The 24,531-nt window shown below is 40.9% G+C and overlaps 1 protein-coding gene across 7 annotated transcripts in view; it reads right to left on the bottom strand.

Moving 5' to 3' along the window:
- The window catches only part of STARD3NL (STARD3 N-terminal like), a 34,800-nt gene extending 10,574 nt beyond the window's left edge, over positions 1-24,226 (bottom strand). For 5 of the 7 annotated variants that reach the window (XM_071561433.1, XM_071561439.1, XM_071561437.1 and 2 more), the window contains exons 1-2: positions 15,038-15,124; positions 2,234-2,530 (exon numbers count right to left, since the gene is read on the bottom strand). In XM_071561433.1, the coding sequence (XP_071417534.1) occupies positions 2,234-2,458 (225 nt within the window). In that variant the 5' untranslated portion in view covers positions 2,459-2,530; positions 15,038-15,124. Of the gene's footprint in view, positions 1-2,233; positions 2,531-14,545; positions 14,701-15,037; positions 15,125-24,201 lie in introns of those variants that run through there. The other 2 variants (XM_071561435.1, XM_071561434.1) reach the window with 2 other exon arrangements.
- Positions 24,227-24,531: the final 305 nt, after the last annotated feature.

Here is a 24,531-nt window from a genome sequence, read left to right as displayed (position 1 = left end):
GATCCACTATACAAAGCACAGAAGCTGCAACTATTAGACCATTCTCCCACAGATGACTAAAACACAAGTTTAACTCTATTTTTGCTGAGGAGATTCAAAATTACATCTTCCTTAGACCTTGTTCTTTCCAGTGGAAGGATTGATGACTTTACTATCCAAACTGGCTTCGTAAGAAAATAATTTAAGTTGTATTGGGCCAGAGAATGAGAGGAACATTTATCTTAGTTGAAAACTAAAGACCTCAGTGTCTAATTCTTATCACTTTTAGTATCAAATTCCATAATTAAGCACTGCATGAAATAGTTATGTAAAACAAGACCAATAAAGGCTTAATATTGAGCTTGACTATTGTAATTTTTTTTAAGGAAAGGAGGTACCAAGGCACACCAACAACATATGCTCACCATCCCAAAGCAATGCAGTCTAGACACTTCCACATTTTCCCAGTTATCCTGCTGGACAGTGTTTTCCTCAGACTATTCACTCCAACTCCAAATTTCTTCTACTTCTTCTCCCCTCTTTGGCTACCTGACAAATAACTTCCTAAATATAGTTTTCCCTTGGTCACTCTGTGGTGTCTGGTGTGATCATCTGTTTCCAGCATAAATAAGATCAACTTCGCCCCTCCAAGCTGTTCACTGAGCGACTGTGTGAGCACCGTGTTAACATAAGGATGAACAGAGAACCATGAAAGCCCTGTTTTTTTCTCAAACTTCCATGGAGCTACTCCCTGAAGCATTCAAAACTAAACTACACCTACAGAAAACGGAAAATGGCATCAAAGGGAAAACAATACTTACAGGAACTCTCACAGCAGTTCTGAAGTCCCATTTCCTATGCACCAGTGACAATCCTAACTCAGTGCTATTTGACTTCCCAACAACAAAACAACTTTAAAAAACCAGAACAGAACTCCAAAGCATGGGTCAGACCCCAGATACCAAGTGTGAGCTTCTAACATCATGGCTTCTAAAGACAAACCACTGTTTTTCATTCTTACTGACATTTGGCAGTATAGGAATCTGGTTAATAATCTATTTTCCATAAAATAAAGTGTTTCACACAGAAAACTGACAGGTTCTTGAGGTCCCTTAATGCTGTAGGCATTCAAAATGAAATATGAATTGGTAGCATTTTCTATGCAGAGTCTTAAATACTGTGAGAGCACTCATATGAAAATCTGTACTCTGTAGCCTCAACAAGAGATATAAACCCAGACTCTGTTCCTCTTAGTTCTACAAGCTGTTGAAAAACTGGCACTATGCTGCTTTCCTAAGACAAGATAACCTTACACACTGGATACAACAGTCTTTTCACCTAGAGAGACAACAGAAGTCTAGTCCCCAAACAATACCATTCAGGAAAGCAAAGTCTGCTTTCTCAAATTAAATCAGAATGAGGAGTTTTCATTGTATCAATGAACTCAGCTCCTGAGTCCTCATGATGTCAAGACAAGTCATCTCCTGAAGCTTCATGACCAGGCTATTTTTCTTGTAAAGGAATGCTGACAAAAAATACGTACTCTAGATCTTTCTTGTCCAGAAGAGGGACTCCTCCCTAGAGTGTCCTTTCTTAAACACAAACTCTAGATTATTTCTTAAAATCCATCTGGTATACTACTTATGAAATAACAACAAATCATCTATCCTATTGCTTTCTGAAAATTTTAGGAGAACAGCCTTGTTTTCCAAATTAGAAATGCTGAAGTTAAAAGGTGGCAACTGTGGGAGTTTATGATTGTTAAATGCACCCTGCCATACCCAATGTATAATATACTAAGTTTGCCTCAAAGGAAATACATCACAAGAAAAGAAAATTTTGGCCATTGGAAGTCTTTTTAGAGACAAATATCCCTGACTTAAAGTTACTCAGCAAAGTCTTGAATTCTGTTAAAATTCACACTTCTTGCCAAATTCAAAGACACGTAGTGACATTTTTATTTATTTGCTGCATGAAGAGTTAACTGAATTTCCAATGGTTTCTTCAGCACCACTCACTGACTACAGGAGCATCAAGAGCTTTCATGATAAGAAGATAAACATGTATGTCAATGAATAAAAGCAGGTGTAGTTGAGTAGATACTATGTTGATGAAAGCTTAGAAGGAATAAGCTGCTTAAATTTAAATATATACAAATAGCAAATACTTTGGATAGAACGGAGCAACTTACTAACCATCTCTGAAGTGAACAAATACTTTAATACAGTCTAAGGGGACTAAAAAGGAAACTCACATTTAATTCTATTATCCACAGCAAGGTTATGAATAAGAGATCAAATGTAACAAACAAACAGAAAGTCCGTCTGACATCTGATATGCCTTTCTTCTCTCTGCCTTCATACGACTCAATCCTTGCCAGCAGCTGCGTTGGGTTGATGGAATGGACATCCCGCAGGGAGGGACAAGATTCCACACTGCTACTGTGAGCATTTTCGGCATCACCTGGCACCCGATTCATCCTGGGTTTGCTTAGAGTGGTCTTCTTCCCGTTTCACCATCACTAGAAGGCTGATCCATATAGAAAGAATTTCTAAAGAAACAAAACCAAAACATGTTAGTCACAACCCCCCCACAATTTCAATAGATATTTTCTTCTTATGCCAGTTCTCTTTTTGCTGAACTGATGACTAAGAAAATTAGGCAAGTAGGCTCTAGAAATTGTTCCTAAAATAACTGCTAGACCCTCTTCATCTCTCAGAGGATTTGTGAAACAAGAGAATTAATGTGCAATTAGACTGGTGGAAATAAGAGAGTACTGTCCAGATTTAGATCCACATACAATTCCAGAAAAATGGCAGTGTTAGCTACCAGCACATCAAGAGTTGACAAAACTGATAGATCAGAAATCCAGTAAAACCCCTGAATACTGTAATAATAATTCTGTAAGGCACAAACACCATAAATTCAGCTGCTTTGACAACTTAGATTGCCCGACAGTGTCTCTCTCTGAAAAAAAAGTATGTAACCAGTGGTTAAAGGTCATGCAATTACCCTAATCTCTTCTGACTACAAGGTTTTTTAAAAAGAATTTTCAGGTTAAATTTCTAACAAAACTGGACCAGTATTATTATTCCCTCAAATCCTCCATGAGAACCCTTTTCCAACTAAAGCTTCTAGAAAGAATGGACTAAGAAGGTTACAAATGTTTCATGGAAACACACAGAAAATTTGGTTTTACACAAAATGTTCAGAAGATTAAGCTATACATCCTGCAGTACAAATCACATCAGATAATTTCTTGTAAGGCTGGGGGAATAGTTTTTTGAAATTCAAGAACAAAATTTGCCTCCTCCTGTGTGGATGGTCTTTTAGTAAGCCACAAAAGAGAAAGCGAAATCCTTCCCAATCCTGTATTTCAACAATATTCCAATTCTAATGTGCAAGAACACAGTCAGCCAAAGCACAACAGGGGATCTGCAACACCCTGCTAGGCAAACACCAGGGAGGATACAAGGACACAGTGGAAAAGTAAATGTGGTGCAGGGGGCTGCCAGCACACACATCCCACAGCTGAGGAAGAGACAGGGTAACCAGGGATGGTCAAGTCACACAGAACAGTCTTCAGGTAGCTGAAAGCACCAAGCAAACACAGCCAAGCACAATACATCCTTAAATCTTTCTCCTTTGTTTCTACAGCAGCTGCCCAAAACATGGCTGGGAAAGAGCTGTAGAGAAGGGAGACGTGAGACATTGTGTTTGGTCAGGTGTCCTGAGTACCGCAATGACCTTTGGGCTGCCTGAACCTGAGGGTGTGGGCAGAACCACTGCACTCGAGTGCTACAAACAGCACTTGCTTTGTACTGAAAGCCCTCCCACTAAAGTGCCTTGTTGTGTAACAGCAGGTCACAAGAAAACATCTGGGTGAGATATAAACCTCAGATTATGCCATCAATGTCAATAATTTAAAATAAAAATAATAATAAAAAGAAAGCCAAGTAACACCTGCACTTCCAAAAAAAATTCCATCTAAATTGGCTAAAATATGTGACTAATTTTTTATTTTGATGTGGCACTCAGTGCCAATTATATAGGAAGTTGCTACTTCCGGTCTGGAATAGTGCTAGATACAGCAGAGTATAGGAATGCAATTAGTACAGCTGGAGCTAATTCAGGATGTGCAAGTTCAGCATCCATTTGCCTTGTGGGGCCCTCTGCAAAGAGAAAAGCATGGTCTTAAAATGCACTGGCTACCAGTTTGCTTTCAAGCCTGACTCCAAATGTCAGATTCAGCTTATAAATTCTGTGAATTTGTAAATGAAATCCCTGCTACTGACAGACTGGTTTTTGCCCCAAAGCCTGCTGGACCAGGGATACTCAGGGCAGGGGAATTTGTCTACTGCCTTCTCTGCCTGCTGATCCATCAGAAGCACACTTGGACACATGGCAGGGCCTGTCTCATCACACTGAGCTGGCATCAAAATGCTGAGCCTGACCACACACAGTCTGGCAGCTTCCTGCACCAGCTCTGCAAACCCATTAATCACAAAGTGTGTGCTAGAGGACTGTCTCCCATAGTTTCTTTCATTAATTAAAGTTCCTTTGTACCTGAATGACATAATCAGCCATTTCATCACACCAACATTCTCAGGTAGTTTCAGCTGGGCATAAGAAAAAAGCAAAATCTTCAATCCTTCTTGGCATCCACTTTGCAAGCGTGTAGGGACTACCAAAAAGCAGCGTCAGTCACCTTGTACTCAGATGCTCACCTGGCCAGACACTTCCATACCCATCTCAGCATTACCAGCAACAACGTTTCTCTTCCTTGACACTTGCAAGACACCACACATGCCCTGGCTCTCTTTGGTTCTCTTGCCCATTATAGGTTTGCAGTGGAAGTCAGCCTTGCTTTTCCCTTGGCTCCATTTGTCCAGAGGTTCTTGCTTGTGCAAACCAGCCTCTGTTTTTGAAGGGCTTCAGACTTGTTGCCTCATCAAGAGCTGCCACTTTTCCAGCTCTCATGCAGGACATACAAGCGCCAGGCAGGCACAGATTTTCATACACCCCGGGCAAGAAACTCCGTGGTGGAGCAAGTTTAGGAAGGCAAAAAAAGCGTGCTTGTCATCAAGATGTGTCATACTTTTGAAAATACCACATAACTCTTTTTTGTGTGATTGTTACTGCTCCTCACTCTCACTCTTCAGGAAACAGGATCTGCTGGCCTGTACTCATGCATATTACTTGAGTTTTTGCATCTGAACTGATACAGGGCATTGGTTATTGTTCTAAAAATTAAAATAATTTAAAATCAGAGAAAAAAGTAATTATAAACTGGGCGTGGAAATGTTTGGGGTTTGGGGTTTCGAATGCCAAAATACGAATCTCTGCAGAAAAAAATTCACTAGCAAATAAAGAGAGAAAATCACATTCTTAAAACTTTTGAGTTTTTTTTCTAGAAAGAGCCTTCTTTGTGCCTCAGTCAATATCTGCTGTCCTGTTTCTGGTAAAGGTTAATATTTTACAGATAATTTTGTTTTAATTTTTTTCAATATCAGTTATGTATTATCAGGACTGTTGTACCATCTCTGGGTTGACCCAGTGTCTGCCTCTGATTTAGAGGAGTCTCAGTGCACTTGGCATCCCTTCTTTTGGCTCCAGGCAGTCCCATTGTTTGGGTTATTCTGCATGTCAGGCTTCAGGAAGGATGTGTGGTCAAAACAACTATGTCCTATGAAGGAATGGTGTTTGCAGACTGGCACGTTCATTCTCTGCAGAAGTGCCTGGATGAAGGACTCTCACCACGAAGATGAACAGCCTGTAATTCATAATCTTGCAACAAACCCTATGGGCAAACTTGCCTGGAGAGATGGAGTTCATAGCAACTGTGTTGGGTACAAACTGTGCCCTTAACTCCTTGCCACAAGAGACACTTGAGTGAGACACAAATCGGTTTTCCCCATGCAATCCCAATAGCATATGGCTCTCCACCAGATGTAGGGGATTTGCAATGTTCTGGCTCTGACTTTCCTTTACCAGACTTCAAGTGATGGCTTTTCAAGGCAAACTGAGGATTGCATTAACCTGCTCCTGGCTACACCTGCATATTTTGATAATGCTTGTGAGCATCTAGCCTGAAACAGTCAGAAAAAATAAATTAAAATCCTGTTTCCACATATATCCTTGTGTTACGTGTCTTTGAATGTGCTTTTGGAGCTAAAAACACCCTGGCATTTCAGGCAAATAACAGTCTTATTGTTATTTGACTCATCATGAGTGCAGAATAGAATAGAGTATTCAGTTGGAAGGGAGAGAAAACAGTCACCTAGTCCAAATGCCTGACCACTTCAGGGCTGACCAAAGTTGAAGTCTGGCACTAAGGGCAATATTCACATGCCTCCTAAACACTGACAGGCTTGGGGCATCAGCCTCTTCTCAAAGCAGACACAGGGCTTGACCACCCTTTTGGTAAAGAAATGTTTGCTCATCCCCTGACTTATGCAGCTTTCAGCCATTCTCTCATGTAGTAACGGCTACCAGTGAGGAAAGATCAGCAACGTCCTTCTCCACTTTCCCTCCTCAGGAAGCTGCAGAGAACAGTGTGGTTTCCCCTCAGCCTCCTTCTCTCCAAACTAGACAAAGCCTGTGTCTTTATCTGCTTCTCGCATGGCCTGCCTTCCAGTGCTTCTGCCAGCTCCAGTGCCCTTCTCTGGATGCATTGAAGGACCCTCACATCCTTTTTAAATTTTGGGGCCCAGAACTGGCTAGGGCACTCAAAATGAAGTTGCACCAGTGCTAAATACAGTGGGATGATCACCCCTTTTGACCAACTGGTTGTGCTAAGTTTGAGGCATCCCAAGATGGGTTTGCCACTGCTGACTTGTATTGAGCCTGCTGGCAGCCAGCACCCCAAACCCCTTTCTGTGGGACTGCTCCCAGCCATGCCTCTCCTAGTTTGTACTTGTGGAAAGTATTCATCCACTCCAGATGCAGAATCCAGCATTTGCTCCTTGTTCAATTTCATGCCATTGACAATTTTTCAATGGTCCACTCTATCCAGATCCCTCTGCAAGGCCTCTTGTGCCGAGAGAGTCAACAGCACCTCCCCGTTCAGCCCCACCAGCAAAAGTGCATTCAATTCCTTCCTCCAGATCACTGATAAGAATATTGAACAGAACTGTCCCCAGGATTCAGCCCTTAGGAACACCAGTGGTGACTGGTAACTCCAGCTAAATGTGGCTCCATCCCCTACAACCTTTTGAACTCTGCTCTTCAGTCAGTTCTTCCAGCACACCATTCACCTGCTTGCTTCACAGTCAGACAACTTGGCCAGAGGGATGCTGTGAGAGAAGTATCAAAAGCCTTAATAAAATCCAGAAAGACTATATTTACCACCTTCCCTTCATCTACTAGGAGGGTGAAATTACAGAATCTATAAGCTTATTGAAATGTGAAAACATTTAAGAGGAAAAAATTCTGAAATAAGGATCCATACCAGTATACTTGTGTATATTTCCTTTTCACTCCCCACTTTCAAGGTATGCAAGATTTTAATGTTTTTTCCCTTTTCTTCATAACTGCATGCATTCACTCAACTACCACTAGAATATTTAGCCAAGTAAGTTTTCTATACTGAACTATTCCAAGTCATAGATAACAGTGATTTTTTTCCCTGGGAAAAAAGCCAAGCTTGCATCTATTTAGATTAAAATAAATGTGTGCTTTATTTCCTCTTTTCCTTTTTTTAAACATTTTATTGTTGTGGTCATAAATCAAGCATCCAAACAGAGAATTTAATTCTAAAAATTCCTAGTGAAATATTTTACACTTATTAATAGTATTAATTAGTATAATAAGTGAAAAGCAAAGCTACAAAGTTTAGGACTGCAGTCCTTCCCTGCCCTCGAAGTCTAGAAAGGACTTCAGTAGCTCATGGTGAGAACTAGCCCGTGATTTCAGGTTACATTTACAACTAACATCATTGTTTTCATTCATACTGACAGAAGTAGATGGCACACATTGCATGTGTCAGTTTTACATATATCTTAGAGATGCACAATCAGAACACTACTTCTCTTTATTATCATTATTCTCCCCCTATTCTTTCATTCTATGGTCCTTTTTCAAAAATTATTTTTGTGTTTACTATACTGCTGTATCACAAGTGAGCAACAGCATCTCTTATGTTACTATTTTCTTCCCAAGGGGAAAAAACACAGAGCAGAATTTAATGGAGAAGAGATAACAGACGTGATTGAAAAAAAAGAAAAAAAAGGCTTACTCAAATGCTATCAACATCTCCGCAAAATCAAAACTGAAAGTGTCACACAGAGGCAATTTTTGGAAAAGGCAATACTAGTTTAGGTTAAAATACCAGAGAAATCATATCTGCATAAAGTAAGTAGGCACACAATGTAACATTGTGTTCCAATTGCTACTGAAACATACTGAAAACCTGGAATACTTACTATATATATCTCTGACAACACTAAATATGGCCCTAGAATTGCCACCATAAACAGCTTTGCTCTGAAGGTTAAAAAAATCATCTGAAAATATTTTTTCTTTCCAATGAATAAAATAGGATAACACAGCCAAGATGCTGAAGTACTTTTAAAATACAAGGCAGTAGAAGCTTCTACAAGAAGTAGATGCTGACACTGAGAGAGTAGCAATATTCATTCATAACAAAATAAAAAAAATGAAGCATTTCCTTGGCAAAAACTTTCCTGATACGGAGATAAATAAAACATGCCTGTTCTTTGCCTCTCCTCTCCTTACCAAAGGAGCTATTTTCTGATAAAAGAAAATTGAGTGTTGTTATTTTGTAGGGACACACTACATGGCACAGGTAAAACCAAAATTTGTCACAACAGAACTTAATACAGTAACTAGTATTATAACACTAACATTCAAACACATAAGTTATATTTAAAAACATTTTCAGATAATGTTAACATACCTAAAAGAAAATGACCTTCAAGTCTGCAAGTTCTGAGCCAACAAATTTTTGCAGAGGAGGACCCTGGGCAATGTCCCATCCCACAGCCAGTGTGGGCAGGATCCACCCCACAGGGAATGGCCTGTCACAGGCACTCCAGGATTTCATCCAGTCAGTGCAGTACACTGGGCCAGACCCAAGTTTGCTAAACACCTTCTCTGGAACCAATGAAAGACCTCAGGTTCAAGGAACTAAGTGTCATACTCGTTTGCACTCTCACCATCATGAAGTCCAACTTCATTCTTTACCTAGGAACAAACACCTTGGACAGAAAATACAATTAACTGTAAAACTGCTTTGGTATACTGCATATTTAAAGTCCAAGAAAATGAGACTATCTGGTATAAAGCTGTATTAACTTGCAGGATATTAGAAGGATTCTCTCAGTGTGTTTTCTGACAGTCCTAGCATACACTCAGATTAAGAGTCAACACAGATAAAACCACCTTCTATGGAGATAAAGCAATGTTGACTGGAAATCAGGGAAAAAAGAAATCCCAAAGAGCTGGATACTGCCTGGACACATTTTCACACTGTTCTCTACATCAATGAACAAACCCCACTCTGCTGACATACTCTCTCCCTCTTCTGTTTATGTAACTGCAGGAACTAATTTTCACGAAATCCGCTTGTAGCAGATACATTACCAGTGATCTCCTGATAGTCTTTGCTCCTGTTCCTGAAGGGCACTTAAATCCCTTCCCAGCTGCACTCATTCTGTCTCTAGCTGTAATACATCATTGACTCAGAAGCATTTTAAGGTTTCAATGCATTTAAAAATACTTCTCAGTCTGAAGCACTGTTCTGTTCAAAACAAATGTTCCTTAGTAAACATGAGGGACTATTTAAAAAGCTCACAAACAAAAAGAACCCCCAAAACCAAAAACCAAACAAACCCAAACCAGACACTTTAATTAGACTGAAAAATGCCAACTGATGCACACCCACAAAATTCCCTGAACTTAAGCAGAAGATACTGTAGAGTGTTTTGGCAATACTCTAGATTTTCAATTAAGCAACACAGCAGGAATTACAAGTTACAAATATGGAACACATTTAAAGACTGGGAAGGTTTCCCATTAGAGGGGCAGGGCAAGATTTACCAACATACAGGAGAGAACTCCTTACAAAGACTTTGGCTTTATCTGAGTGCTCAGAACTAGAGTAGCTCTGCTGGACCCTGAATTAACAGCTCTCCCTTAGACAACTTCTCCCTGTGGAAAAAAAAGAAAACCAAAACCCACAAACAAACAAAAACCAAAACAACAAATCACCAGTTTCCTTGAGAAAGAGGTTTCCCCAATTTACTATGCTCTAAAGTGACCTAACAAAAGTAACAGGGCTGTTGCACACATTCCACTTTTGTACTGAACAATATTTTTCTCAGACCCTTGAAAGAAGGTGAGAAAAGAGAAAGAAAAAAAGGAAATAATTTTTTTAGGTTAGAACATCTGAGAGAACAGCAGCGTCACCTTCCCCAATCCCAAGAGTGAGACTCATAGATTCAGAAAGTCAAATCCAAGTGTTTCAACCTTGGACTAGTTTCTCTTTGCAGCTGAAAAAGCCCTGCTACTGAGCCATGTCCTGCAAAACACTGCTGTCTTTTCCCAAACAATTAATTTCTTATTCTACAGGAGCTGAGAAAATGGCAGACTAAACAGCTTGTAAATTTGGCATCAGCATTGCCCTTACTTTTGTCTCTTCCTCTCTGGACTCCTTCTTAACAGCATATCCCAGAATTTTACTTCTAAAATGAACTCAAACCAGGTATGTGAAAGAACATATGAAAGAAGAGCTCTTCAGAGTTATCCGCAGTTGGAGTGCTGCAATCCAGCTCTGGGGTCCCCAACACCAGAAGGATGTGGATCTGCTGGAGCTAGTCAGCTTGAGAAGCTGAAGACAGCCTGACTGAGTTGGGGTTGTTCAGCCTTGAAAAGAGAAGGCTCCAGGGAGACCTTGGAGCATCTTCCAGTACCTAAAAGGGGGCCTACGTAAGAGCTGGAGAGGGACTTTTTACACAGATATGTAGTGATATGACAAGGGGGAATGGATTTACATTGAAAGCAGGAAGGCTTAGATTAGATATTAGGAAGAAATTCTTTACTGTGAGGGTGGTGGGACACTGAACAGGCTGTCAGAGAAGTTACTGATGCCCCATCCCTGGCAGTGTTCAAGGCCAGGTTATACTGGGCTTAGAGCAACCTGGTCTAGTGAAAGGTGTCCCTGCCCATGGCAGGGGGGTTGGAACTAAATGATCCTTTGAAATCCCTTCTAACCCCAACCATTCTATAATCTTATGACTTTGAAAATATACTCCAAGCTGAATTCATGACACAGTCAAAACCCCACTTTCCAGAACTCAAAATGTGTGGAGTTCAGACTTTGTTAAATCAAGAATATGATCTTCAATATGCAACTATATTCTATTTTAAGATACATACAAACATAACATACAAAAAGGATGTACCATAACAGATTCCAAAGTCTGCCTCAGATCTCAGCTGCACTCAAGATACTTAACCACTGCAAACTACAAAAATCAAGTGTGTGCATTTTATCACTTGGAACATAGAAAGAACAAATATCTCAGTTATAGAACTGTCAGCACATCATCCCACTTAACAACCAATACATTCCAACTGACAGTACACACTTCATAAAATCACAGAATCTTATGGGGTTGGAAAGGACCTTAAACATCATCTAGTCCCAGTCCTTATTTAATTAATTACCAAACAAAAGTTATAGTTTTCTTACAAGTAACAAAACCCTTTTGGGGGATGTAGGTGTGGTTAAATGCTCTAAACTCATCTTGCCAAAGAGCTGAAGCGGAAGCCACATCAGGATTTTAAGGTTAAATTTGATCAGCTCCCCACAGTTAAATTAACATATGCACAGTATTTTTGTATATTTTACGTACACACACATTCCAGTCACAAGCAATATCTGGATGTAATAAAAAAATAAAAAGAAAAAAAGAGATGCTACTGATTTCTTGCAAAAGCAGGGAGGGAGAAGTGGGCATAAAAGGGAAGTGGTACAGAGGAAAGACAGTTAAAAATTCTCCAACAAATGCGGTATTATCTCTTCTTCACATCTGTTACCTGCTCTCTAAATCTGACTGTGTACCCCATGCAACATCAGCTTACAGAAATGAAGACTTCCCTGCAAACTTTTTCCACTAAGCACTAAATATTAAGCAATAAAAGCTTATTACCCACTCAGTTTCTCTGACTTAAAACAACAGCAGGCCAAAGAAACCATTTAGGTAGCAAAAGCATATATATTTTACCACGACAGCATTTCTCTAAATACAACATTAATTTTTTTAAAGACACCAAACATCTTACTAATTGCCTCAGACATTAGGCACTATATGGGTCTATTACTCTGGCAACTCCTACACATATGTTTACTTCTTTTTTTCCAGAGCAATAACAAACAAGTTATGTCCCAGGGCTGCTAGCCAGATATCACTTGGACAAGAAAATCTATTATTTTGCTAACATAGAACTGTGGGACTCTTCCTGAAATACTCAGGATTCTGTCACCCCCTCAAAAATTATTCTACAAAATGGTGCAAAAGTTTACTCCAGGCAAATTCAAGCCCTGAAAATTCTTCAGAACTCTTAAAAAATGACATCTACTTTAGAATGCAGGATAAACTTTTCTAAGATTCTTATAACTCCTATTTTATAACTCTTGAAGATGCTTCAAAATGAAAGGAAATACCAGGTCTTGCATATTACCTCCATTTTTCTCCTTACAAGGCTTAAAGGACATTGTAAGGAAATAATTACCCAGTCCAAGCAGCAGCAAGTTCTAGCAAAGACCTACATCAGAGCCTTCTGCAGAAAATATTTAACGTATCTCCACATAATTTATCCAGTTTTTCTGTCAATGCAAGATAGAAAATAACTCCTGATACCTGAAGTGATGCTGCTTCAGGGCTTCAGCTGATGACTGAGTAGCTGAACTTCCTAAGAAAAGCATGATGTCATTACAAGACATTAATTTGGTTCTTTGCTAAGATTACTTTTTTCAACCTTTCATTTTTAATCCTACTCCTAGTGAATTTAAGACAGTGAGGCAAAGAAGTAATGTGCAAGTTGTCTTTTAACACAATCACTAATGATTTCAAATTAAGAACAGATTTTTAGCAGATAAAGTTAAATTAGAGAATGTTTAACAAGCAATAAATCTGTGATCCTTTAAAGCAACTCAGATGAGCAGCTGGATGCTGCTGCCTAAACATGTGAAATCACAACTTCTGCTGTCACAAGTGTGCTCTATCACTGCCATGTCATCAATATCTTCTGCAAAAGCACTGATAATATTGTGCATGCTGACTTAACTCACTGAATGAAATCCTGCTTACTAGAAATTAAGTTTGGCCCTGTGAAAAAACTGTTTTAATAACTGTGTTTAACCAAGATGGTCCGACAAAGTTTGAAACAGAAAAGTCTGAATACATTCTTTCATATGAATGAAGGCCTAGAACAATTGTGCTAAGCTCACTTTGAAAAAATCATGGCTCAACACTTGAGAATTTATGAAAATTAGACCACATCGCATCAAGCCAATCACAAGCTAGCCCAAGTGCAGCAAAAAAACCCCTAATCCACCTGAACTAAGTTTAGTATTTCACAAATTTCAGCATCATTAAAAAGGTCAAATATTTGTTTCTCAACATAACAAGTCTATGGAAAGCAACATTCATTCTGAAAAAGTCTAACACACAAATAACACAAATATACCTATGGATTTGTATCATAACAAGAGGACCACTGGAGTATTTTACACAAAGTATCTGGCCTTGAACCATCAACAAACCAACAGAAAGTGAATCACTCTGCATCTGGCCTACTTAAAGCTGCAAAGCTGATGAAAAACATCTTCTAAAAATAATAACAACACTACTGACTTATAAATAGAAATGGGCCTTCTCACAATGTTGGTTGACTACCAATCCCCCAGAAAACTAGGATTGCTAGCACACACTGACAATGTTCACAGCAATTAATGTTCAACACAACTAGATCACATTATAAAATGCAAGATGATAAATGCACATAATAAAATGTACTGACAACACCGTGCAGAATTGCAGTGACGGCCTTATACCTCTGAGCACAAACATGATTAAAAAAAAGAAACACACAAACAACCTCTTTCTACAAGTTTAGTATTTGTGGTGAGCATTTTCCATGTTAAAGTCAATCACTGCTTCTGCTCACACCTGACTGCAGCGAAGTTGGGAACTGCTCAGCGTAAGCACTTCATCAATGAGTAACTTGAACTGCTAATGGAGATTAAATCACAGCCCTGTGAGCTCCAGTTTAAATCACCACACTGGGATTTAATCACCAGCTCGCCCCGAAGACGAACCAGCGCAACCCTTCGGATACACTCAAAACGCCGCAGCTCGAGAATGAATGACCCACTTTAAATTCGGAGGCTGAGAGCGGAGAGCGCCTCTCCAAAGTTGCCTAAATCCAGCCCGACGCTAAACCTGAGCCCCAGCGTAACATCTTCCCGCGGTGGAACCCGGGGGTTCGCATGCCCCGGTCTGTCCACACCACTATCAGCAGGGCAAACAGGTCGCCATACCTCCCTGGGAATGGACCTGCCGGAGTGGAGTCCCAAGAAGGGAAAAGCTACCCCACTCCTCCTCCAGGTCTGGCAGCAGCGGGAGTGGCGCTGGGGATGCGGGGGCGGCACTGCCCGCAGAGCATCCCCTGCAGCACCCCCTGCCCGCACAGGGAGCCCCGCCCCGCCCAGCTCCCGCACGTCACCTCCCTCCTTCCTCTTCCTTCTTCCTCCTCCTGCTCTCCCTGCCCCCGCCAAGCGCAGCTTCTTCCCCGCCCTGCCCCACGACAGTGGGCGCTGACGCGGGGGGACAGACGCGCCCCCTCCCCGGGGAGAGCGGCGGCGCGACCGTGGGGGGAACGGGGGAAAAAAGGGAAGGGAGGGAGCGGAAAGGAGAGAAGGGAGGGCGCAGAAAGGAGGGAAGGGCCGGCCCGCAATGGCAGCGCCGCCGCCAGCAACACGCCCGCATCCCTCTCGGCTTCTCCCCTGCGCCGCCCCCGCAGACCGGCTCACCGCAGGGACGCTCCGGGGCCGGAGCCGCGGCAGCTCCAGCCGGGCAGCGCAGGCCGCGGGCACGGGCGGGGCGGCGGCAGGAGGCGGAGCTCGGGCGCGCATCGCTCCCTGCGCCGAGCGGGGGATGCGCCGGGATCGGCTCCGCATCGCCGCCCCAGCGCCCGGGGATGGGGGCGCGCCCCGCGGGGAGGGCGCTTCGCTCTGAACCTGGACACTGGTTAGCTGTCCTTGGCCCAAATCCTGCTTGTGTCTCGTCTTTGCCGAAATTAGCACCGGGAAATCTTGAATCAAAGTATTCTGAGTTGGAAGGGACCCACAGGGATCATTGAGTCCAAACACTTGGCCCCGCACAGGAGCGTTCCCCAGAATCAATCACACCGTGTGCCTGAGAGCGTTGTCCAAACACTTCTTGACCTCTGTTATGCTTGGTGCTGTGACCACTGCCCTGGGGAGCCTGTTCCAGCACTCAACCACCCTCTGGGTGAAGAATCTTTTTCTGTTATTCTGATATATATGGCACTTAGTGCCATGATCTAGTAATCACAGTGGTGTTGGATCAGGGGTTGGATTTGATGATCTCGGAGGTCTCCTCCAACACAGCTGATTCTATGATTCAACCTAAACCTCCCCTGACACAACTTCAGGGCATTCCATTGTGTCCTGTCCCTGGTTGTTGGAGAAGGGATCCCACGTGTAGTTGATATCATGGAAATATGACAGAAAATCAACCAACCAGCTACTGAAGGAAATAATCCTTTCCTTTGGGAAGCATTATCTGCACCCTTATTGAAGCCCAAAGCTTGTCAAATGCTTACATGTGTCAAAGTTTGTCTGCAGTTCAGTGCTGCAGGCTAAATCCGTGATAGACCTCTTCTAACAAAGAAATGTAGAGACATAATGTGTTCTGCTGTACATATCAGGTTATACCAAGGAAAAAAGAATAAAATAAAATTCATCACAGCTACTGCATTATAGCAGGGAAATGGAGGAAGAAGGGTTAAAAGGTCCAGGAACTATCCAGCTTGAGGTAACAGGCTCCACCCTGCCTGGCTCCCTCCACTAGACCCGTGTCTTCAGGGAGATCAGTGCCCAGTAGCTGCAGCAAGGTGAAGCTGAGTGCCGGAGCGGTCAGCCTGGAGTTAGAACACTGCTGGAAACAAGTACTCTAAGCATTTGTTATAAAAACCCCCGTGATAAATGATAGCTGAGGTGAATTGCTTCATCTTTGTTCTACAAACCCAGAACTCACAATAAAATATCCTCTCCACTACTGTCTCTCATTATGGGAAGGGAGAGGAATTCCTTTAGCTGTGAGGAAAATCTTGCAAGATCTTTTTTGTTTGGTTGGTTGGGGTTTTTTGTTTTGCTCATAATTTCTTCTTAATCTAAATTTGTAAACACAAAATCACTTTATACTTTTATGCTTTTCACCCATGTTTATTTACTTTGGCTTTGGTTTTGGGGTGTTTTTTAGTTATTGTACTAAAGATCACCTCACACTTTCAATCAGGTAACTTATTGTTATTTGTGATAACACATGAAAAGCCACTGTTTTCAGGCCTCATCAGTAGTTATAAACTGTAAAAAAAGCCCAGTGTTATGTCTTGAAAATATAGCCAATAAATAGAGGCTGGCTTTAGATAACTAAAGCCTGTGCAGGTTATGTGTAACCAGTAGCATCATGAGGAAAGCAGAACCCTCAATATTCCTGCATATTCCTGATGGAATGATTTGTTATAATCCAATAAAGAAATATGATATATTTGATAGTTATAACCAGCTGAGACTTAGGCCTGATAGACAGCTTGCTGGTTAATGGCAAAAAGGAGATCTGACTTCAAGGAAAGTAGATTGTAGCTCTAGAATGGCTCTTCTATTTTGTAGTTATGCAAGATATAGGATTAGAAGAATAGCAAAAAACCTCCCCAATCCTAAATTCTTGAAAATGTAGGTGTTACAGAAATTTTTGACACTGGGCTCTCATCTCTATTAGGTATGTTTATTGGCACAGATCAATTATGATATCTGGTACCTCAAACAAGGGACTATGAACAAAGAAATCCCTGGGCAATTATACCTTTACTATCTAAATTCCCCACCCCTCGTGCGAGAGCCTGGACCAACAGCTGTATTAATGTCTGAGGTCTTCTCACTCTTCACTGGTTTGCTGTTTCATTATCAAGTGATTGCTGTGTGGTCAACTTCACATCCTCTAAAGTCAGTTTCGGTGGGGATTTCGGTCAGTTCTGCAGTCCATGTTGTAATATGGTTATTACAGTTCATATATCGCAATCTGTGAACTGTCCACTCTAGCTATTAATTTTTAAGTAACATCCAAGCTGCCAGCTTTGCCTATTTTAAATATTATTAGTGTTCAGATTGTTAACTCCAGGTTTCACTATAATCCATCTTTGACTTACACTACATAGACATAGAGTTCAGATAAAGTTCAGCTTGCAGCCTAACAATTTCAGCTACTTTTGTCAAGCAAACAGCTACTTAGAAATAATATAAATTTCTCAGCAATAGGAGTAATGTAAAGTAGCACTGAGATCAATAGAGATAATTTTAAAATTATCTGTATCTGCTAGTGCAATTTAACTCTCTCTTCAATCTTCTTGTCCTGTTGGCAACTCTTCTAGACTACTGATGAGAAATGGGTCAGTTTAAGCTATGGAAATGTGGAATGATAGGGAAATGAATGGTTGGCTTTAAGGGAAAGGCATGGGGCAACTATGATAGAGAGGGGGAAAGGGATCCTGGATCAGATGTAAGAGAGATGAAAAATCTCTGTCTAAAGATAACGAATTCATCTGTCAGATTAGTGTTCAAGTCTCTTCCTCCTTCTAAGTTGCCTATCTCCTCTCCTTTGCAAGCTTTGTCAAAATACTATCTTACCGAATCTTAATGGAGAGTAAGCAGTGTTTGTTCTGCTTTTCCTCTTCTGCAGGGTGTACAGAGGGGATCCTGATGGGTGAAGAACTGTTTCAGTTCCTACTGCAAGGGCATCACATCTTGCATTAATTTTCTTGTTGAGAAGACTTTGCTAAACTGTACTAAAACCAGTTCGTAATTAAAGTGGTTAGCACAATATGCTAAGGCTATGCTTTCTAATCTACTGAGAACTTTGAGAGTCAAAATATCTTATTGTGTATCCCACAGAGGATTGTTACTGGATGTTTTAATTTCATATAATACTAGTCAGCTAAATGACAACTTAGTTTGGGGAGTTTACAGTCTACTTCTGCTTTTGGGTAGGGAATTGAGAGGTTTTGGGATTTACATTCAGTAAACATTCAGGACCTGACTTCAGAATTATTAAATTATATAGAGGTCATCTTTGAAAGTTCTTTTGAAGAAATTTACCCAGGCAATCTTATATTTGTAATGCTGTCCAAAGAGAGGGTATTTGGAGTGCACACTTGGAAAAAGGCTGCTGAGCATGGGCTAATGGACTAGTTTTTCCAGGCTGTGCAGAGGTATTTCCCTAACTGTCAGTGAATCTGAGTGAAGGGAAGGACAGACAATGTTAGGTCATATAAGGAAGGACTCTGCAGTTTCTTCAATGCTGCCACTGTGATTTAACCTCAGCTGGTAACTACATAACACGCAGCCGCTTCTTCACTCCCCACTTTCACCAATGTGATGGGGTGAAGAAGCAGGAAAAATGTTAAGTCCATGGGTTGGGACAAAAACAGTTTAATAATAGAAACAAAAATAAAATATATATTTAAAAAAAAGGAAAAGGAAAAAGAAAAGGGAAAGGTAAAGGAAAGGGAAAAATATAGGGAGGAAGAGAACACAAGCCAAAAAAGTGATGCATAGTATAATTGCTCAATACGTGCTGACAAATGCCCAGTCCATCATCAAGCAACAATCAGCAGCTCCTAGTCAACTCCCCTGAGTTTAGATACTGACCATGATGTTCTATAGCAGAGAATATCCATTTTGGCCAGTTTAGGTTGCCTGTCCAGGCCAGGCTCCCCCCTCAGCTTCTTGTGTATCTGGGACACTGAAGAGTCCTTGAGTCAGGGTAAACACTGCTCAGCAACAGCCAAAACAGCAGTGTGTTACCAGCATTATTCTCATACTGAATCCAAACCACAGCTACTAAGAAGAAAATTAACTCTATCCCAGCCAAAATCAGGAAAACTGCTTTACTAGCAGAGACGTGTCTCTGTCCCAATGCTGATGTTTGAATGGGAACAACTGAGTTTCGTGTGCAGGTAATGAAGTGTCTGCTCCACCTTCCAAAGAAGTGGAGCAGGTTGCATGTGGGTTTCAGACAACATTCCACTTAAATTGTTACCTTGGACTGTGTTCGTGTGTGACTATTACAGGACATTAAGGAAAGAGTGTCTAATCTTCTGAAGCAAGAAAAATGGAAAGAGAAGCACGGTAACAATACTCATAATTTACATCCTAAAGCCTTCTTCATTTGCTGTTCCTCTGCTTCTATAGTATTTGTCAGTCTTTAGCTCTGCTTCCACTGTAAAAATTGTGTAGCAATAATACTTTATTTGGCAGAATAAGTAGCTAGCATCTAGGACAGGTTAGTGTTTCAGTGTTGTTCTCAATATGCTTATTCTCAGCTTTATATTCTTTCTTTCTGAAGAGTGACCTTTAGGGTTCAGTACTTCTTTTCCATATTCAAAAGTGCTACTGGGACTTGACAGATAATAAGTAAAATATGATTAAAGCCATGTGATGTAAATTACTTTTTAAAGATTCCTCAGCCTTAAGCTGTAGCAGGAGTAGGGCAAGAGGGATGCCAAATGGAGGCAAATATGCCTGAGAGCTTATTAATGCTGTTCTTTGGAAAGAGGATGTGTCACTCTGCAATAGGGGTGAAGGGGAGTTTGGAAGGACCAAGAAAGCTTTCATGTCACTTGGCTTTTCCAGAGACAGGTTGGAGTATAGAGGTTTCTAGACTGTGCTAGGGCTGAAATATGGATTGTTTCAATGTGATTCCTCACCCAGGGCAGTGAGCAGGTCTAAAGGCAGTGTCTCAGTTAAGGCAGGTCACAGCTCTTTGCTGTTAATGCTGGCCTAGGGACACGTTTTCACAGCAGCTAATGCTCTAAGGTAAAGTCTGGGCCCTGCAATAGTTACCTCTAGGATGCCTCATTACATCAAGTAAAATGAGCCACTTCCTGATACAAGTGTCTCAAACTATTTCCTTTTGTCCTTTAATGCTGTGGTAAACAGTTGAAATGAGTGGGTTGGTTTCTGCAACAGAATATCCACACACATTCCAGTAGTTAATACGTGGTGTATCAATATAGCCACTAAGATGTAAAAAGTCTTGACATCCCCAGCCCTACTTTGCAATCAAAGAAACTGCTTAAATACATGCAAGGGTGCGATGGGAGGTTCATATTCCTGTGCATCAGTGGTTCTCCATCCTCAAGCTGCAAAGCCACAGCCAAAGACATTCCTGGCCAGCTGAGCTAATACTTCTGTTTCTCTGTCTGGTGAGCTCTTAATGTCTATTTCTCCTTCAAGAGTGAAGTAGGTGTACTGCAGGTGATCAGATTGCCTCCCAAAGAGCTAATATGTATAGGATGTGATTAAGTATTTCTGCAATAGAACTGGAAGAAAAAAACCCTATTGACTGAGAAATTACAAGACAAATAAACAATTAGGATTCTCACATAACTTACCTATGACACTTCAGTATTAAAGCTGATGTTTAATGCTTTCTTCTGTGATGTAGTTCTCTTTAAGTGAGTGAATCCACTGGTGTAGGAACTGTAAGCTCACCTTGTGGCAAGAAAATGTCACAGTGACACCAAGAGCAAAACTCCAAAGATTTGTCAGGTATTGAAATAAAAGCATGGGTTTTTAGACTTTTTTTTTCCCAGGATAATGTGATAGTATTAGTGCAAGTAGTAATTGCTCCTTAATATTCTGTGCAGCAGCTGAGCAACACTGTTCAGAGTATTTCATAACAACCATAACAATCATATTTAAAAGCTGACATGCTGCTTCTGCAGGCATTTTATTCTTCATTCCCCCCTCCCCCCCCCCCCCCCCCCATGAAATTAGATAACTCCCACTTTTACTTGCTTTTATTAAATTCTAAAAGTCCTTAAATTTCTCATATGCACATGATTCAAAATTTAGGATCCTATGCCCTAAAGAGAACCTCTTCTTCCCTGGAAAAGAAACAATCCAAGAATTTCACTCTCTCTGATGATAATGGGAACTTTATGAGTCTGAAACCCACAGCAGTTTGCTAGTCAGCTCAGTGACAGAAATGTTCTCTGAGCTCTTGTCTGTCATCAATCCAAGACAAATTCTGTCTTAAAGATAAGAGCTTATTCACTTGGGAAGAATAAATGCCTGTACTTTACTTTTAAACAAAAGACCATTTTGAATTTCTGTTGGCATTTGGAAAGTGTTTTGAGCCTGAACACTTCTGGGCCATTTCATAGCCAATTTCTCTTTTTTTTTTGGCCATGCACACTCATATTTTTCTCTCTGGAGTCTCTCCGTCTTTTCCACTTCTACTACCTTATCTTTCTAACACATATTATTATTTTCCATTAATTATCCCTCATCTGCTTCTCTCTCTTCCTTCTATAAGTGACCTGTTTGATATATGAAAAAAGTGGCTTTTTCAGATTGTGTTTCCTTTTTGTTTCATATCATGTTCCTCTGCCCCAGAAAAAGTACTTCCACTCACAGTTAAAAATTATGAGTTTAATGAAAACCAAACCCAAGCAGTTTCAAACATTGAATGGAACTTTTTACAGGCTAGTAGGGTTTTGTTTTGTTTTGGTTTTTGTTTTGTTCTTTTGTTTGCTTGGGGGTTTTTTGCTAGAAACTGATGATAAACCTTATATCTGTACCTAAAACTATCTTTCTATATTTATAGGAAACCTTTTATTTGCATTCCTATATACATCAATAATTGGCCCATTTTTAGCTATGTGGGGTTTTTTTATAAACTCCTACATACACTCAACTCTTGATCTGCTTTATTTTCCTTTATCTGTTTTTATGTATTGCTGTGTTTAACTGTCCATGGTGTCCACCTACACAAGTTTCTTTGTGCACAAAAATATATCTGCTAATGTTACCCTTAAGAATACATGTGTATGCTTGTAGGACCAAATAAACATCTGGTAGTTTGATGAAGATTTAAAAGGAAGACATTATTTTGCTACTCATGTGACCAGATGTATTGAAACTAAAATGTTTCAGTGAAAAATGAGAAGTAAAAATTAGGAAAAGAACCCACCACCCTAGACCAGAGATTTAAAGTGTGACCCTTTGTTACATTTTTTCTGCTGGAAGGGGAAATATGTCTGGATTATTGTACAAAAACTGCACTGTAAGCAAGACAGGGTTTTTCACCAAAATGGACTTTACCCAGGAAGTATTTATAATGCTCATTTTGCAAAGCTTGAGACAGCAGACCAACAGTGTTAGGTATAGTTGCAACCTTCAATAAAAAAAAAATTGCAGTTATATAGTATTATCAGTATGACCTCAGCAGACAGTCAATACCCCTCAGATTTTAGATTTACATGGTTAATGGTGCAGTACTAGAAATCAAGTGGCTTATGGATAATTTCCATATGTACAAAGTTCTCAGCCTGCAGTTATGTTCAGTAACTTTTTCTGAACATAAACATACTGAACTTCATATGTGTGTAAAAGCAGTCAGTTATAGAAAGGTTGAAAATGCTGACATGTTGCTTCACCAAAAGTGTTACTTGGAAGAGTCTTTTGGCAAAAGATATTCAAAACCATTTAAAGTGGTGCTGAAATGTCTGGTGTCCAGTCTTTTCACCTTAAATGGCCGTAGAGAAGGTCCCTCTAGTTCCTGTTTCGTCTCATCTCTTCTCACCTCTATTTTACTTTAAAGATGTTCTAGTAGGAATACCACTAACATCAAATACATTGTTCGTGTCTGAATGACTAATGTTTTTATGAAAAAAAACATTTGTGGGGAATTCTGAGTAAGGGGATTAAAAAGTACTAAAACATGCAAATGAAAAATAAGAACAGAAGAAAAATGCAAGTGGCAAGGAAACTGAACATTTCAAATGACTAAACCTTGTCCTTTGTTTTTTTCCGCTGTGCTTTAGCACATGATCACATAAGTGGGTATCAGATTTTAAAATATCTACAGCCCTCTCTGCCAAAATACTATGCACAAAACCAGCAGGATATACTGCAGAATCCACCTTTTAATTATCTGTAATCAAATTTTTTGAAGCTTGTGTTCTTTTAACCCTCTTCTTTCTGAAAGATACATGTACTTCTTTCCAGCTTTTTTATTGTTCTCTCAAGTGCATTTTGTTGTGCAATTCCTATGCAGTTCAGGTTTGTTTTCTAAAATAATATACATGAACCTCATTAATAGATTGGATGTATTTGCAGTTGAATCTTGTTAGGTGACTCACTCCAAACCAGGATGCTCTTTTTGAAGGTACTGTTCAGGACCTGTGCTGGCACTGCACCTACTTCTTCAGATTAGCCCCTTGTAAAGCCCCTGTCTGGCCTGAGTGGGATATAAAGCACATGATCTGGTAGTGTCTGAGATAGAGTTCGTTTTTGCCTTATGGTACAGTGCTATGGTTTGGATTTAGTTTGAGAATAATGTTGACAATACACTGATGATCTAACTGTTGCTGAGCAGTGCTTACTCTAAGTCAAGGACTTTTCAGTGTCTTGTGCTCTGCCCGAGAGCAGGTGCACAAGAAACTTGGAGGGAACATGGCCAGGACAGCTGGTTTGAAATGCCCAAAGGGGTATCCCATGTCACAGAACATCATGTTCAGCATACAGACTGGAGGAAGCTGGCTAGAAGAGGTTGATCGCTGCTCGGGGGCAGGCTAGGCATTGGTCACTGGGAGGTGAGCAACTCTATCATGCATCACTTGGGTTTTTTTCCTTGTGGTTTGATTAGCTTGCTTACAATTATTGTTATCATAATTCTTAGTATTATTATGTTGTATTGTATTAATTATGATTATTATTTTTTGACTTTTCAGTTATTAATTATTCCTCTTATCACAACCCACGATTTTTTTTCCTTCCCTGATTCTCGTCCCCATCCGAAGGGATGGGGAAGGGCGAAGTGAACGGCTGTGTGGTACTTGGTTGCCAGCTGAGGTTAAACCAAGAGAGCACATCAGAACCCCACTCACCGTGCTCAGCAAGGATCTCTCACGCTGCCCAGAAAGCCAGCGGTGTCTTACCCCGGGAGAGCCGGTGTCGGTGAGGCGCAGCTCGGTCTTCGAGGGGCTCCGCCTCTCCCGGGAAAAGGCTGTGGAAGTGCAGCCGGGGGCGGGCAGTGAGCCCCCTCTCCTGGGCACCCGGCGTGCTGCACCTCCCGCTCCCGGCCAGCGCAGAGCTGCGTTCCTGCCGAGCCCTGCCCGCCGCATCGCCGCTGTCCCCCGACAGCCCGGCTTGGGCAGCCGCACCGTGTCACCTTCGTACGCGGAGACATCGCTGCCGCCGGGGTGCCAAGGGACACT

This window comes from Pithys albifrons, chromosome 7 (genome assembly GCF_047495875.1).
Source record: "Pithys albifrons albifrons isolate INPA30051 chromosome 7, PitAlb_v1, whole genome shotgun sequence".
In the NCBI taxonomy this organism is placed as follows: Eukaryota; Metazoa; Chordata; class Aves; order Passeriformes; family Thamnophilidae; genus Pithys; species Pithys albifrons.
Note: the sequence above shows the minus strand (reverse complement) of the source record. Positions and strands in the feature narration are given on the sequence as shown.